Source organism: Saccharomyces mikatae (assembly GCF_947241705.1).
Source record: "Saccharomyces mikatae IFO 1815 strain IFO1815 genome assembly, chromosome: 6".
In the NCBI taxonomy this organism is placed as follows: domain Eukaryota; kingdom Fungi; phylum Ascomycota; class Saccharomycetes; order Saccharomycetales; family Saccharomycetaceae; genus Saccharomyces; species Saccharomyces mikatae.
Window position 1 is genome coordinate 403936 of NC_079261.1, and position 15651 is coordinate 419586.

The 15651-nt window shown below is 38.2% G+C and overlaps 8 protein-coding genes across 8 annotated transcripts; 6 read left to right on the forward strand and 2 right to left on the reverse strand.

Moving 5' to 3' along the window:
- Nucleotides 1-44: 44 nt before the first annotated feature.
- FHN1 (Fhn1p) lies at nucleotides 45-569 on the forward strand (the record flags this gene model as incomplete). The annotated part of the gene is made up of 1 exon (XM_056222224.1): nucleotides 45-569. The coding sequence occupies one exon, from the start codon at nucleotides 45-47 to the stop codon at nucleotides 567-569; it is 525 nt and encodes a 174-aa protein (XP_056081937.1).
- A 332-nt stretch (nucleotides 570-901) lies between these two features.
- Nucleotides 902-1765, reverse strand: PHB1 (prohibitin subunit PHB1; the record flags this gene model as incomplete). Its single annotated transcript, XM_056222225.1, has 1 exon — nucleotides 902-1765. The coding sequence occupies one exon, from the start codon at nucleotides 1763-1765 to the stop codon at nucleotides 902-904; it is 864 nt and encodes a 287-aa protein (XP_056081938.1).
- Nucleotides 1766-2269: 504 nt separating this feature from the next.
- On the forward strand, nucleotides 2270-2767 carry PEX4 (E2 ubiquitin-protein ligase peroxin 4; the record flags this gene model as incomplete). Its single annotated transcript, XM_056222226.1, has 1 exon — nucleotides 2270-2767. One exon carries the CDS (start codon nucleotides 2270-2272, stop codon nucleotides 2765-2767), a length of 498 nt encoding a protein of 165 aa, XP_056081939.1.
- A 320-nt stretch (nucleotides 2768-3087) lies between these two features.
- CAF130 (CCR4-NOT core subunit CAF130) lies at nucleotides 3088-6462 on the forward strand (the record flags this gene model as incomplete). The annotated part of the gene is made up of 1 exon (XM_056222227.1): nucleotides 3088-6462. One exon carries the CDS (start codon nucleotides 3088-3090, stop codon nucleotides 6460-6462), a length of 3375 nt encoding a protein of 1124 aa, XP_056081940.1.
- Nucleotides 6463-6716: 254 nt separating this feature from the next.
- Nucleotides 6717-7493, forward strand: PRE9 (proteasome core particle subunit alpha 3; the record flags this gene model as incomplete). Its single annotated transcript, XM_056222228.1, has 1 exon — nucleotides 6717-7493. The coding sequence occupies one exon, from the start codon at nucleotides 6717-6719 to the stop codon at nucleotides 7491-7493; it is 777 nt and encodes a 258-aa protein (XP_056081941.1).
- Nucleotides 7494-7753: 260 nt separating this feature from the next.
- LSB1 (Lsb1p) lies at nucleotides 7754-8479 on the forward strand (the record flags this gene model as incomplete). The annotated part of the gene is made up of 1 exon (XM_056222229.1): nucleotides 7754-8479. One exon carries the CDS (start codon nucleotides 7754-7756, stop codon nucleotides 8477-8479), a length of 726 nt encoding a protein of 241 aa, XP_056081942.1.
- Nucleotides 8480-9113: 634 nt separating this feature from the next.
- Nucleotides 9114-10958, reverse strand: TPO2 (spermine transporter; the record flags this gene model as incomplete). The annotated part of the gene is made up of 1 exon (XM_056222231.1): nucleotides 9114-10958. One exon carries the CDS (start codon nucleotides 10956-10958, stop codon nucleotides 9114-9116), a length of 1845 nt encoding a protein of 614 aa, XP_056081943.1.
- A 1820-nt stretch (nucleotides 10959-12778) lies between these two features.
- On the forward strand, nucleotides 12779-15571 carry CBF2 (Cbf2p; the record flags this gene model as incomplete). Its single annotated transcript, XM_056222232.1, has 1 exon — nucleotides 12779-15571. One exon carries the CDS (start codon nucleotides 12779-12781, stop codon nucleotides 15569-15571), a length of 2793 nt encoding a protein of 930 aa, XP_056081944.1.
- Nucleotides 15572-15651: the final 80 nt, after the last annotated feature.

Consider the following 15651-nt stretch of genomic DNA (forward strand, 5'->3'; position numbering starts at 1 on the left):
ATATTCACCCTGAACGCAATAACAACAACAGATAATAGTAATACATGCTATCTGCAGCAGATAATCTAATACGCATCATAAATGCAGTTTTTCTTATCATATCGATAGGTTTAATCAGCGGACTGATAAGTACGCAAGCAAAGCATAGTTCTCGAGTGAACTTCTGTATGTTTACTGCGGCTTATGGTCTAGTCACAGATTCATTATACGGATTTTTGGCCAATTTTTGGTCGTCGTTAACATATCCAGCAATTTTGCTTGCCCTGGATATTTTGAATTTTATATTTACATTTGTAGCAGCTACTGCACTGGCCGTCGGTATTAGGTGCCATTCCTGTAAAAATAAAACTTATCTGGAACAAAATAAGATCACTCAAGCTTCTAGTTCCAGATGTCATCAGTCTCAAGCTGCGGTAGCATTTTTCTACTTCTCCTGTTTTCTATTTCTGATAAAAGTAACAGTGACTGCAGCTGGTACGATTCAAAATGGCGGATTTGGTTTCAATTCTGGGTTCGGTAGAAGGAGAGCAAGAAGACAACTGGGGGTGCCTACAATTTCTCAGGTTTAGCTGCGCTAGTTTACCTTAAAATATTTGGCATTCAACCGACAGTGATAGGTTTTTCTTTATACAACCATCGCATTAAATAAGTTTCAAGAAGAATTCTATGTTATGGGAATATCGTGCTAACGATACACACGTGCGTATCTCTCATAAGCACATCTAAATGTATAGAATAAATATAAACTAAATCACAATATTGATAGCATACGTCTTCTTGTTCATAGTTACTTGAACGATGGGAGATATTATCGGTGTTGTTCTCCCTATATATACAGGTGTCTAATATGATAAAAACTATTCTTCTTTGCCCTTATTTTTTATATTCAACTTTTCCAGAGTTAACGGCCAATGTTTAAAAGCAAGGAATTTGGTGACCCTGAGGATTCACTGTTGCCATTGCCAGAGTGTTGGCTTGGTAGATAAACAACATTGGATGAATTCGCCAAAGTTTGGGCAATGTCCTTAGAAGCTTCTAATCTTCTAATCAGTAATAGACCGTCACCAACTTTAGCCAGGGCTTTTGAGATGAACTCAGCACTTTCTGCTTCACCTTCAGCTCTGATAACTGAAGCTTGTCTTTCTTGCTCTGCTTTTTCGACAAGAAACTTTGCTCTTTCGGCATCTTGCTGCGCTATTTGCTTCTGTTCGACAGCTTTAGTGAATTCAGGACCGAACGTCATGTGAGTAATTGAGACATCTTCCAACTTAATACCGAATTCGTTGGCTCTTGTAGAAAGCTCTTTTCTGATCTTCTGAGATATAATCTCTCTCTGGGTAATTAATTCAGCTGCGTCAAATTGTGCAACTATAGACTTTAGAACCTCATTACCAATAGATGGTAATACTCTTTCATCATAATCAAGACCCAAATTTTGATATATTGCCGGTAGCTGTAAGACTTCTGGCCTGTGAAGAACTCTCAGAGTCAATGATACCATCTGCAAATCTCTGGTACCAGTGTTGGTGGCAATACTCTTTGGTTTTGTTCTCACATCGTATATAATCGCCTTCTGTAGCCAAGGCACCAAAAAATGAGTGCCTTCGCCCACAACCTGTTGCTTCACACCATTGATCCTATCAAAAATAACACCACGAGAACCACCCTTTACGTCGTACATAGAATACTGAATCCCGCTAGCAACTATACCAATAGGTAACGCCACCTTGGTGATGATATCAATAAGTCTACTTGGATTGGACATTCTTCACAAAGGGAATTAATTTTTTGAAAATAGGTTTGTCACCGCTATTGGTTGGTATGTCTGCGCAATCTATGTTGTGCTTTCGCTTAATATCATGTTCTTCAATTAATCGAATCCATAAAATCGTCATTCTCCCTTTCCCTAAAATTTACTGATGCGGTATGGTATCTTCTCCTTACCCGCCTTGTCTTTGACGACGTGTAATCTTTGATGCATTGATATCACATATAGAAATTACACATCTTTAATGGTTTTGAATCACATCTGTGCAATCACATCAAATTATTGATGTTACTAATTTCAACTTATACACAGAAATTAATTAAATAGGCTTCTTTTATTGCACATTAGTCCTCTCTTCGCTAAAACGCAAATGGCCGGGTTATGCTATCACTTATTGGAGACAACTTGAAAGAAAGATAACCATTGGCTCTTCATATATACATATCATACCCAACTTCTCACGCATTTGATGATCATATAAGTACTACCTTCAATACATGTATGTCAAGGATCACGAAAGAATACAGAGTTATACTGAAAACGCTGGCCAGTGATGATCCCATTGTCAACCCCTACCGGGGGATAATCAGATCGCTCAATCCTATTGACGAAACCGATCTGAGCAGGTGGGAGGCCAAAATTTATGGACCGTCGCATACCCCTTATGAAAATTATCAGTTTCATATACTAATAGATGTCCCTAGTTCCTATCCAATGACTCCGCCGAGGATAAATTTTGAGCAAAATGACATACTACATTGCAACGTTAAATCTGCCACGGGAGAAATATGTCTGGACATCCTCAAACCAGAGGATTGGACGCCAGTATGGGATTTGTTACACTGTGTCCATGCTGTTTGGAGGCTTTTAAGAGAGCCGGTTTGCGATTCACCGCTTGACGTGGATATGGGTAATATCATCCGTTGTGCTGACGAAAGTGCCTACCAGGGGATAGTGAAGTACTTCTTAGCCGAAAGAGAACGGAGCAGGTATCATTGACGTCATTTAAAGTTGATATCTTTGTATGGTCGACGATGTTGCAGACTTAATAGGAAGTTTCTTGAGTCTTACCCGGGCAGCGCCTATTCAAGAATCAAGCTCTTTAACAAAATGCACTCATACATGCTGAATTGACACATTTGTATATATGTGTATATACTAATAAGAAATAAGAACCTGTGAAGAATATATCACATTATACCTGAATTGGTCAACATTCACACTGAGTTATACTTTCACAACCTGGTGGATTGTTGAGAACTTTTTCTCAAAAGTTTTTTTTCTTTTTATACTATAGATACAGAGATAGGACGAAAGTAATGACAAAGAAGAAGACCACTGTTAATCATGTGCAAAAGCCAGTTTTAGCCGGTGGAGATCCTTCAGGTGGTTCTGTTTGTTGTGAACGTTTTGTTCCATTACAGGAGTTACTGAAGGACAAAAACTATGTTCCATCTGTGGAGAATTTAGAGAAAGTCTTATGCGATGAGACTATGCTAAATGATCAAAAAGTACGTTTTAGTTTATTATTTGAGGCTCTCGCAATTACTTTATTCACGACAAATTCAGGGAAGTCAATTTTACAGTCAATACAAACTTTCACTTCAAAGAAAAGAAAACTTTGGGCCCAGTCCTTTGAAAATAACAATTCGAATTATGCTTCGATCGTATTTAGCTGGAAAGATAATGATATATTACTCTTGAAATTTGTAAGGTTTCTATTGGCAAATAAAACGATGCCTCTCAAAATTGATCGGTACAACCTTCCAGAACACAAACTCCCGTTAAGCTTTTTGATTGTTTCAAAGATCAATATTCCCTCCATATTGCTTAATGAAGGCTATAACCTATTAAAAGATTATCTGTACTCGATAACAGGGCGTATAGAAGAATTGTTAATGTGCAGTCCTAAATTCAATCAACCTGCACTTGTCGTCAAGAGGACTCTGAAGGATTATGATAGGATGATAGAATGTGAAAATTGTTACTGTTGGTATTATTTTAATGCCGAGAATAGTGCTCATCTTAAATTTGATGATAACATCGCTTGTTTGATGGGTAGTGAGAACAATACTGAAAATGGTCTTGGCGATAGTCGTGTTAATAACAATAATTATCATAAACAACCGAAGGATGTAGTAATGAGTCGAACAATCAACGATCAGGAGCAAATATACTCGTTCGAACTGAATCATGATGGAACACTTGAAATACCCAACGTTATGAAACATTCTTTACTAAGGCATGAGCTTCTTTTTAAAATCTTGAATTTGACTCCGGTATCAACACCACTATTAGAACTGCAGTTTTCCACATTATGTGGCTTAGTAGATCCATTAATGCAACCTACACCTAATGACAAACATATTATATCAATAGACTTCCTTTTCAAGCTTTTTTTGGGTTTAATGTATCCAGCAATCAAATCTTCACAAGGACACAACGATCACTACGATTGGAAATTTTATACGTGTTTTAACATGCAAAAAATTATTGATGCTACTATGTCGAGGTTAAACTGCTTCGATTTCAATATATTAAATTCAGTGAATAATACAGATAGCTCTGTTCATTGGAGAACGCAACTACATAGATGGCTACCGCATGGCCTGAACACACAAGATTTAGAATTACTTTACATGATTGATATACTGGCAGTATACACTATCTACAAGTTGTATGAAAAATTACCCATACAACTAAACCCCTTCCTATTTTCATTGATATCCCTATGGAAAAATCTCTCTTGTGTTATACTTCTGGCCCTCGAAATTGATAGAATTGAAGAAGAAAATGGAACATACGAAACGCCACTCATGGTTCGCGCCACAATTCGTGGAGCTGCAGCCTTAAGATCTGTGATAGCTACTATTCTTAATGGACTAGTGAAAACTAATGAGCATGATTTCAAGCACGAATCATTAAATACATTCATGTCACCTTATGGAAGGAAGTTGTCCCATGGTGCTTTGTATGCTGATTTGAGGTCGCACAGTGCATCTTTGCTTGCATTCGGAACAAGTATCGAAGACGTTACAGATTTGTTTGCCGATTTACAATCAGGCGATAGATTTGACGAGGATATTAGATACATGTTTGATTATGAATGTGCGGATTATGACGAATCCTTTTCCGAAAGCGATGATGAAGGATTGGAGGAAGGTATTGTTAATGCAAGAGAAAAAATAAAATCCAGTAATGATAATAATGTTTTTTGTCAGAGAAGGTGCAATTGTATCTTTAATGACGATAAATTGGTAGCAGAAGATGGGCTAAATGAGGTCTTTGAGTCGACATGTAATAGAAATGGGGAAAGAAGAGTGAGGAATAATATTGATGTGGTATCTAATACCGCTATCACGACTTCCAATCATGTAAGCACATCAATTAATCCATTTTCTGTTAGAGCAAGAAGCACTTTTGAATTTGATTACAGTGGGGAAGATTGGAGAGATGTTCCCAGAGATTTTAATATGTACTATTCACCATCTTATCCATTCATTCACGATCCCAAGTTAGATGTGATATTTAACTTAACTTTACGTGGTGCAACCGAAAAGTTGAATAGAGAAGAGTCTATATTGCTAGTACGTTCAGTTGCATCGTGCGTAAAAAACGAACAGGATCAAATGGTGCTAGCAGACTTGAAAACTAATCTTACAGGAATAAGCAAACATGCTGAAGGTGAAAATAGCACTAGTATTTCAAAGACAGATAATGAGGAGCTCAGAAGAACAACGCCGGATGATATCTACGAAATATGGTCTGAAGAGTCTGCTTTCGAAAGGATGCTGAATGTCAACCACGATGTTGCTTGGCGATTGATGGATGAGATGTTAATGTGTACCGGTTATAGGAGGATATTAATATGGTTCTTTACTCATCTAGAATTAAAACATTCGTTGATATATTACGTTTTTGAATTAATAATGGGTTTACGTGGTAAGGCCTTTTCTGGAAAGGCCAGTGACCAAGATAAAAAGGATGATATGATATATGAAATCCTGAAGAAAAAGCAGAAGAACGATGATGCTTCAAGCCTTCCATTTTCAAGACAAGGCCCCATTATATTATCTGATATTGAAACCAAGATGTTGCTGCAAGAGTTCTTTATGAATGCTGCAATTTTTTTGTCGTCAAATAATAGCGAAGAGGAGAATGAAGATGGTGAAAAAATCTCTTTATATTCCCTCGGTTTAGTTAGGCTGATATGTTACATGGTACAAACACTCATCACAAACGACAAGTTTTTTTTTACCAAATCAGAGTGTACCTTCGAGCTTCAAACTTTACTAATGACGTGGATCGGTATCCTTCCTGAAGCCAAAGATTTGTTTTTCGAGATTAAAACAAGATTAGCTATGGAAGAAGACAATGATACTGGTACTATGCAACACGAGGGCAGGAGAAGTCTTGATATAGAAAAGAAACTAAACACAAAACCAGCTTCTAAACTGAATCTGAAATTGCTGAGCCTATTTCCGTCTAATTCTGCAGACAATGGTGAGAATTCTGCCATTAACACACTGCGTAATTTCATTACTGATTACTCCTTCGACACACAAGTAAATCCTCCAGGAAGAAAAGTGGTATTCTACGATGGCAAGATTTTACCCTTAACAAAGGCCGATAAGCCTATACCCCTTCATGAATATATAACACTAGCAGAACTCGATGTGGGGGATAGTGAGTGAGTAGTGTACCATTTTTGTTTTTTTGTATACCTTTTAATGAACTTTAAACCATGTAGCAATATCTCAAGGGAAGCTAACTATCTGTTACCCTGCAGGTGGCAAAAAATTTGTAGAGAATAGAGGCATAAAAGATTGATATGTATATAATAAGGAAACCTTGCCACAGCAACGAGAAAAGACAGCTTACCGTAGAAAGAACTGTATCAATCTCTTTTGTGTTAATTGATTAGTGAGTTTACTTAATAGTGTTAAGGATGGGTTCCAGAAGATATGATTCAAGGACAACAATTTTCTCCCCTGAGGGACGTCTATACCAAGTTGAGTATGCGCTAGAATCCATTTCGCATGCCGGTACTGCAATTGGGATCATGGCATCCGATGGGATTGTTCTTGCTGCAGAGCGTAAAGTCACAAGCACTTTGCTAGAGCAAGATACCTCTACGGAAAAACTATACAAGTTGAATGATAAAATTTCCGTTGCTGTTGCTGGATTAACTGCAGATGCTGAAATTCTGATAAATACTGCTAGGATTCATGCTCAGAACTACCTCAAAACCTACAATGAAGATATACCAGTAGAAATTTTAGTAAGAAGGTTAAGTGATATAAAACAAGGTTACACACAACACGGTGGTTTAAGACCATTTGGTGTATCATTCATCTATGCCGGCTATGATGATAGATATGGTTACCAACTGTATACATCTAACCCATCTGGTAACTACACTGGTTGGAAAGCTATTAGTGTGGGTGCCAACACGTCAGCAGCTCAAACACTACTTCAAATGGATTACAAAGATGACATGAAAGTTGATGATGCCATCGACCTGGCCTTGAAAACTTTATCGAAGACCACTGATAGTAGTGCGTTGACTTATGACAGACTAGAGTTTGCCACTATTAGAAAGGGTGTCAATGATGGAGAGGTGTATCAGAAGATTTTCAAGCCTCAAGAGATAAAGGATCTGTTAGTGAAGACTGGCATCACCAAGAAGGACGAAGATGAGGAAGCAGATGAAGAAATGAAATAAGATTTGAAAGTATTGTTCAATTTTATGCCTATATAAATATGTACGCATAGAAACATATGTCTAAAATTGAAAAAGAAGAAGTTTTCGTTAAGGTTTCCTTTTAAAGAAAACCTGCAGATTCCTTTTTTGCGCAAATTTCAAGATCGGAAGGAACCTCTCGGAAAGAGAATATAAAAAAGGGCCTGCCTGAAGCTCACCCGTCGTTCGGGTTCCAACCTTTTATTCTAATTTTGGCAATGTGTAACAATTAAACAAAAGCTATGTCTGCTACATTAGTAAATCGTTCGTTGAAAAATATAAGGAACGAGCTAGAGTTTTTGAGGGAATCGAATGTCATATCAGGTGATATCTTCGATTTGATCAACAGCAAGTTGCCCGAGAAATGGAATGATAACACAAGATCACCCAACAATGCAGACACAGAAGAATATGTTGAAGCTTTATATGATTTTGAAGCTCAACAAGATGGAGATCTATCGTTGAAAACAGGTGATAAAATACAAGTTCTAGAGAAAATCTCTCCTGATTGGTATAAAGGGAAAGCGAATAATAGGGTCGGTATATTTCCTGCAAACTACGTAAAACCTGCATTCACAAGGTCAGTCTTAACTAAACCTGAGGAAGGTGATTTGAGCTCCAAAGTTTCTCGTCCCAGCGTTCCACCCCCATCGTATGAACCGGCTGTCTCGCAATACCCTCCTCAGCAGACACCAGCTTCTTATGCTCCTCCATTAGGTTATATGCAAGCGCCACCTCCACAACAACAGCAAGCGCCTTTACCATTTCCCCCTTCTTTCACCAATTATTACCAACAACCACAGCAACAATACGTCCCACCTCCACAACAGGCACAGGTGGAAGCACAACCACAACAAAGTAGCGCAGCTAGTAGTGCATTTAAGAGTTTTGGCAGTAAATTGGGAAATGCTGCTATATTTGGTGCCGGTTCTGCAATTGGTAGTGACATTGTCAATAGCATTTTTTAAAGACAAGTCATAAGACATTCATTTGAGTAAACTTGTATATGTCCAGAATTTTTTATTGTTTGGGAGGTAAATGTTCCCATAGAGTGTGTGCATGTGTCAATATTTTTTATCAGTTCTATTCTCCAGTGGAAGTTTTGAGTTTTATAATGGTAAGATAACTGCTGATTATACAGCGCTTGAGTTATTACTGGATAAACCGTATGTATGTATGTATGTATGTATGGAACTAAAAGTTATACATGAGAATTCAACAGTATTTTTGATGTCAGAGCTTATTACAAACAATTTCGTTGTCCAAACATTGAACTAGAACGAAAAAACAAAAGCGGGGCTGGCTGTGTCATTTTCGAGATAAGTAAGACCCATGAGAGAAATGACGGTATCTGTTCGAGCAGGCAGATGTAGGAAATACTCAGTGACTTCGATTTTTGAAAGTAGCAGGATAATAAATATTTATGATTCATTATTACGTTAAAGAGTATATAGAGATGTCCGACTTTTTATTTGAGATGATTTCCTAATATAATAGTTATTAAATGAATTTATCAGAATATATTTGGGAGAAATGTTAGTTTTTATTGTATATATCAACGATGCTATATGATCATTGATTGAGTTATAAATTTGAACTAACTCACATTTCAACACTATCAATGGAGTAGTCTTTCTTGGACAATTTATGTCTCAAACCCTTACCCCAGTAAGAAAATGCAAAGGGCAAGGCAATCATAGCAGTGGATATGAAAGCCAGTAACCAAGAACCCCAGTGTAAGTTCAATTTGTGGTACATTTGAATGGTAAACAATGGGAATGCGGCACCACCAGCTGATCTTAAGAAAACTTTCGTGGCCAAGGCACTGGATGCATATTGGACATAGCAATCAATAATGTAGTTATTCAATGAATAATAAATCAACACCATACCAAATCCAAAAGCTAAGCCAGCGGAAGCAGGACCAACCCAAATAATGTGCTTATAAGCTGTAGCACCTAAAATCCAAAGAGCAATGGCAGCAAATGGAGCACCGATCTTGGCACCCAACAAACGATCTTCTGGAGTGGGTTTACGTTGTTTGACAATCTGCAAATACTTGTTTTCACAGTAGAATGTTGTAGCCAATGCCCACAAGGCACCGATAACAATTGGAATAAACATCAACCCCACAAGATTGTCTTTGTAACCATATAACTCACCAAAAATGACAGGGAAGGCAAAGAAGAACGCATACAATAGAGAGTAAATTAAACACACGTAAAAGCAAGTGGCAACCAGAACAGGTTCAGTGACAGCAAAGTATAAAGGTCTTAACAAACAACCTCTCATCATTTCACTCATACTAATACCTTGTGCTTCTTGTTCAGTCATGATCTTTGGGTTACCAGTTTCTTTTCTTAATCTGGCAGCCTTTCTCTTCAAGATGACAGGAGCGTATGTTTCTGGAATAGCAGAGGCCACCATCCACATAACACCCGCAAAGGCCATGTTAACCCAAAAGATCAGATCCATACGGCCGGTAGAAACGGATATAAAACCATTTACTAATGGGCCCACCACAGGGCCAACGTAAGGAGCAAAGGCGAAGAAGGCAATGGCTTTACCTCTTGTCTCACTTGGGAACATATCAGCAATAGACCCACCGACTAGACACAAACCGGACGATGACCAAACACCACATAAAAATCTACAGGCCAAAAGACATCCTAAATTGGGAGCTAAAGCACAAGGAATGTTGAAAATGACATAAAGACCCATAGAAACGAAGTAAGCGACTCTTCTACCGTATAGATCACTAACAGGAGACCAAATTAAAGGACCCAGCGAGAAGCCGATAACCATTAAAGAACACGACAAAATAGCAGCTTCCAAACCGACATGAAATTTTTTCTCGACAGTTCCTAAACCACCACTAATACAGGCGGAACCGTAGGCAACACAAATGACCAGGATGGACAGTAGGACTGTGTAGGACCAACGAATCCACGCAGGCCAGTTATGGGGGTTTTCTGGATCACCAGTGACAAATGTAACGAATTCGATTTCGGGATCCAACTCGTTCTCACCACTCTGGTCTTCGCGTTCCTCGATTTCTTCTTCTTCCATTTCTTCTTTTCCTGTGGATGAGGAATTAGTAGCAGTACGATTCATTTGTTTTGTTCTAGTGCGAGAAAGAGCAGTAGCGGTTCTACCCATGGATTGTAAGGTGGCCACTGGAACTAGTCCAGATGGAGTTTCCATAGTATACTCTTCGGGAAAGATATTATTCTTGGCAGTTTGTGGTGCATTGATGTCGGGCACTGGAGCATTTGAAGTGACACCTAGATCTTGTAACGACTTCACGGTTTCGGTCTTAGTTAACTTCAGCTGATTCGCCCGAGAATTAGTTTTAGTGGGAACATACTGTTGGGGTTGTTGGCCTTCAATGTCCACCATCGAAGTATTTTGCGAGTTGAATGAAACAACAGATTCTTGATCGCTCATGTTTGTTTTGGTATTATATTTGTGATTAATTATTAGAGTGAATTAAAAGGAAAATTCGATAGATAGAAAATATTAGGAGTTAGAAATAAAGAATAGTAGCGGCGGTTCAATAAAAAAATGTATCAATTACTTTTTTGAAAATTAAATTCAAATTGAAAAAAAAAAAATTAAGTATTAAATTTGATATTAGTGAAAAGAAGTGTTGTTGTATATTGTTCTCTATAAACACAAACAATAGAATGATATATTATTTTCTTATCTCTTTAATTAGCTCAGCAAGAGAGAACCTAAACAAACGTACAACTTTCATTACAAACCTCAAAACGGTGTCTGCGCAATGTATATATACAACAAGAAAAAAAATGTACGCTGCAGCGCATATAAATGGCAGTGTTCTTCAGTGGCTTTTTAGAAAAACCTAGAATGTCTTAAAAGGCTCAGATTCCTAAGCAGCAAATGCGAATGACTCGTTCAGGAAAAGCTGACGCGACACTTTATTTTTCGTTCTGCGCTACCATGTTTTGTATTCTTTTTGCTATGAATTTAACGGCTATTGAATCATCTCGAGAAATCGGTCCCAGTAAGGCACCAGAATATTATGTCCCTCGGGAGAAGAAAGGCGCACGCGTCCGGCTTCCACGAGGTCCGCCGTGCATGCGCTCACGCATTTTTAAGGTTTGGTACGGCATGCGACCGCGCTGCGGCCAAGCCGTAAGACCACCCGAGGGAATTTGAGTAAGCGCGCCCATTGCGGGGTTTTTTATGGTTTGCGCTGTTTTCTTAAACACGAGGTTTCTCCGGACGCACTACGCAGTATATTTCACTCGGAAGCGCCGGGAAGTTTTTTTGAGCGCAAAAAATATTCAAGCCAGAGGTACAATTACTTTTCTCGGCAGCTCGTGATATCCTTGTAACGGTTTGTGTGGCGTTCTTTGGGCGGCTAAATCGTAAATGACATTAGAAGAAGGGCCTGCGGACAGGCAAGAAACCGGATTTTGGGTAAGATTCGATCTTCGTCGCTTATGGAGGCGGAGCAGAAGCGTCGGGCAAAATGCTTTCATAACGTTAGCCGCCTCGCTTTCTCCACAAGTTACATATTCATACCTTTCGTAGAGCGAAGTATGGACGCTTGTCAGCGACTGTGTTGCTAAGGCAGTTAAATGTGAGAAAAAATAAAAGCGGTGCACCCTAATCTCATTGGCGGCTTTATGTGTTGGCATATTGGAGCGGATCGTGCATTGTTGCATTTTTTTTGTCTTTGGCGGTAATTGGCAGATTTACTAGTATTTATATGAATTAATGGCGGCTCTCCTTGTTTTCTTTGTAGAAGTAAATGCTGCTGAATGCAGCCCTTAATTCATCCATATATGGATCGCGGCCATCCCCTTCTTTTTTCCTTGCCATATCTGCTTATTGACTTCCCTTTTTGTTTTCTGTCCTCTCTTGCTCAATGCTACTTCTTCTCTACGCTTCGTAATTATATTCAATGAATGTATTGATGACCATGTACTTCGGGCCAAGAATTGTGAGTAATGACTACACGCAAGATTTAACGTGGAAAGTTACTGACAGATATCTTGAGCCTGACAATTGGGCAACCATTTGTTATAGTATGATCTCAGGAGTAAACCACTAACGAAGTATGTGTATTACCCTACCCTAGATTATGAAATATTTCGCGTTTTTCTTGTGTTTTTCCTTACCAGATGTCTACAGCAAGCAAACTAGAGAACAAGTATAGAGCGTACGTGAGATCATCGATTTCACTTTTTTAGGTTTATGTAGCAACAAACGTTGATGTACATCGAATCCAGGAAGCTATGTCATCAGAGGATAAGTTCCAAGAATTGGTTGACTCACTGAAACCAAGAACTGCCCATCAATACAAGACCTATTATACCAAGTACATACAATGGTGTCAGCTTAATCAAATCATACCGACACCGAGGGAGAAGTCCTCAAATAGCGTTCCTTATAAAGACTTGCCAATATCTGCAGGATTGATACATTGGTTCTTATTGGATACATTGATAACCGATGACAAGTCAGGAAGAAACAGTGTAGAAGGAGAAGATTTTGATGAGGAGGATGAGAACTCGTTCAAAATTGCTACATTGAAGAAAATTATTGGCAGTCTTAATTTTTTATCAAAGTTGTGCAAAGTTCACGATAATCCATATGCCAATATAGATACGAAGTATTTGGAATTGGTTACCAAGCTTCATACATATTGGATAGATTCGCAAAAGGCAATCACCACTAACGAGACAAACAACACTAATACTCAGGTTCTATGTCCACCCTTATTGAAGGTATCTCTGAACTTATGGAATCCACAAACTAACCATCTTTCCGAAAAGTTTTTCAAAACTTGTTCCGAAAAACTAAGGTTTTTAGTGGACTTCCAATTTAGGAGCTACTTAAACCTTTCATTTGAAGAAAGATCGAAAATTCGATTTGGCTCTCTCAAGGTTGGCCGAACGGACAAAAATGCCTTAATATATCATAAAACGATTTACTCAACAGAACACAGAGACGCACCAAGTCAACATCAATTCCTCACACTATTACCACAGGACTGTCCGTTCATCTGCCCCCATACTACATTGGCAGCATATTTGTACCTGAGGTTTTATGGTATACCGTCTGTTTCGAAAGGTGATGGCTTTCCCGATTTGAATGCCGCACTTTTACAAGATATACCCATTCTAAGAGGCAAATCATTGACAACCTACCCCAGAGAGGAAACATTTAGTAACTATTATACCACTGTGTTCAGATACTGTCATTTACCCTATAAAAGAAGAGAATATTTCAAAAAATGTAATCTTGTTTATCCAACTTGGGATGAAGATGTGTATAGAAATTTCTTCAATGAGGGAAACCATGGAGATTGGTTGGAGCAACCTGAAAGTTTTGCGTTCCCTGATAAAGTACCATTGGATTTTAAAAAAGTCATGAACTTCAAGTCGCCCTATACTTCATATTCTGTAGACACCAAGGGAGACCCTTTGCCACCTCCCAAGGATTTATTAGTTCAAATATTTCCTGAGATAGATGAGTATAAAAGACACGGTTATGATGATTTGTCTCAAGATTCAAAGGATTTTCTAGAATTGATGGAGTTACTGCGTGAGAGGCTGTTGAGTAATCTGCCATGGATTTTTAAATTCTTCCCCAACCATGACATATTTCAGGATCCCATCTTTGGAAATTCTGACTTCCAATCATACTTTAATGACAAAACCATACCTTCGAAGGGATCCTCCATTTTACCATTCGATATATTACCGGGTTATAATAAAATCTATAAAAATAGGTCAAATTTTTACAATCTTCTAATAGAAAGACCTTCGGAGTTGGTGTTTTCGCAGAGTAATAATTCAGACGTACACCCTATTCAAAAGGCAGAATCACAAGGCCTATCACAGATAACTCAAGTCGACACCACGCATATACATGACCTATTGAAACAGCAAAGTTTTGAATACGTTCAATTCCAAACATTATCTAACTTCCAAATCTTACTATCAGTGTTTAATAAAATTTTTGAAAAACTGGAAATGAAAAAATCCTCAAGAGGTTATATTCTACACCAGCTTAATTTATTCAAGGATACCTTGGATGAAAGGATCAAAAAATCTAGAACTGATGATGCGGACAAATTCATGCGTGATATCCAGCCCATTAAAGAAGAAGAGAGTACCGCGATTGAAGATGGACCAAATAACTTACGGCAGGCAAAGAGGCCGAAACAAATTAGACTACTTTCAATCGCAGATTCCTCTGACGAATCTTCCTCAGATGATTCAAATCTTGGAAGGAACGCTGGATCAGATGATCGTGGTGGCACAGATGAAGAAAATGAAGACGAAAATGATCCTGAAATGCAAGAACAATTAAAATCTATGATAAATGAACTTATTAACTCGAAAATAAGCACTTTTTTACAGGATCAAATGGATCAATTTGAGTTAAAAATAAACGCTCTGTTAGATAAAGTTCTTGAAGAAAAGGTCACTCGTATTATCGAGCAAAGGCTTGCCCCACACACCAGACCATTTTCAGCTTTGAAAAGACCACAACAACATAGCGCCGAAGGAGATGAACTTCTATCTGGTAGTAGAGACGTTTCTAAAAAGCCTAGGTTGAGCGGTAGGTACGCAGAGTCTGTAGGAGAGAAGTATGATCACCAAACTATGTCAAGTACAGCATCGCCACAATCCAACCAGGACCAACAAATAGAAAATCATACTGAAGAGCAAGCTTTCATGTTGAATGATTCCATAGACACCATAGAAGGAATTATTCTTGAATGGTTTACTCCAAACGCTAAGTATGGTAATCAATGTGTACATTCAATGAACAAATCAGGAAATAAATCATGGAGAGTTAATTGTGAAACTTTATACAAAGAGAGGAAATCTATCGTTGAATTCTACATATATTTGGTAAACCATGAGAGCCTTGACAGATACAAAGCAGTAGATATCTGCGAGAAATTACGGGAGCAAAACGAAGGCTCATTTTCCCGTTTGGCAAAGTTTCTCAGAAAGTGGAGACACGATCATCACCACTCTTTCGATGGTCTGCTGATATATTTATCTAACTGAGAAGCATTGAAAGGTTACCTTATTTCGTAAAGGTACGACGAGGTGTTTATTTGTGATATAATGATGTTTTGTTATGCGAG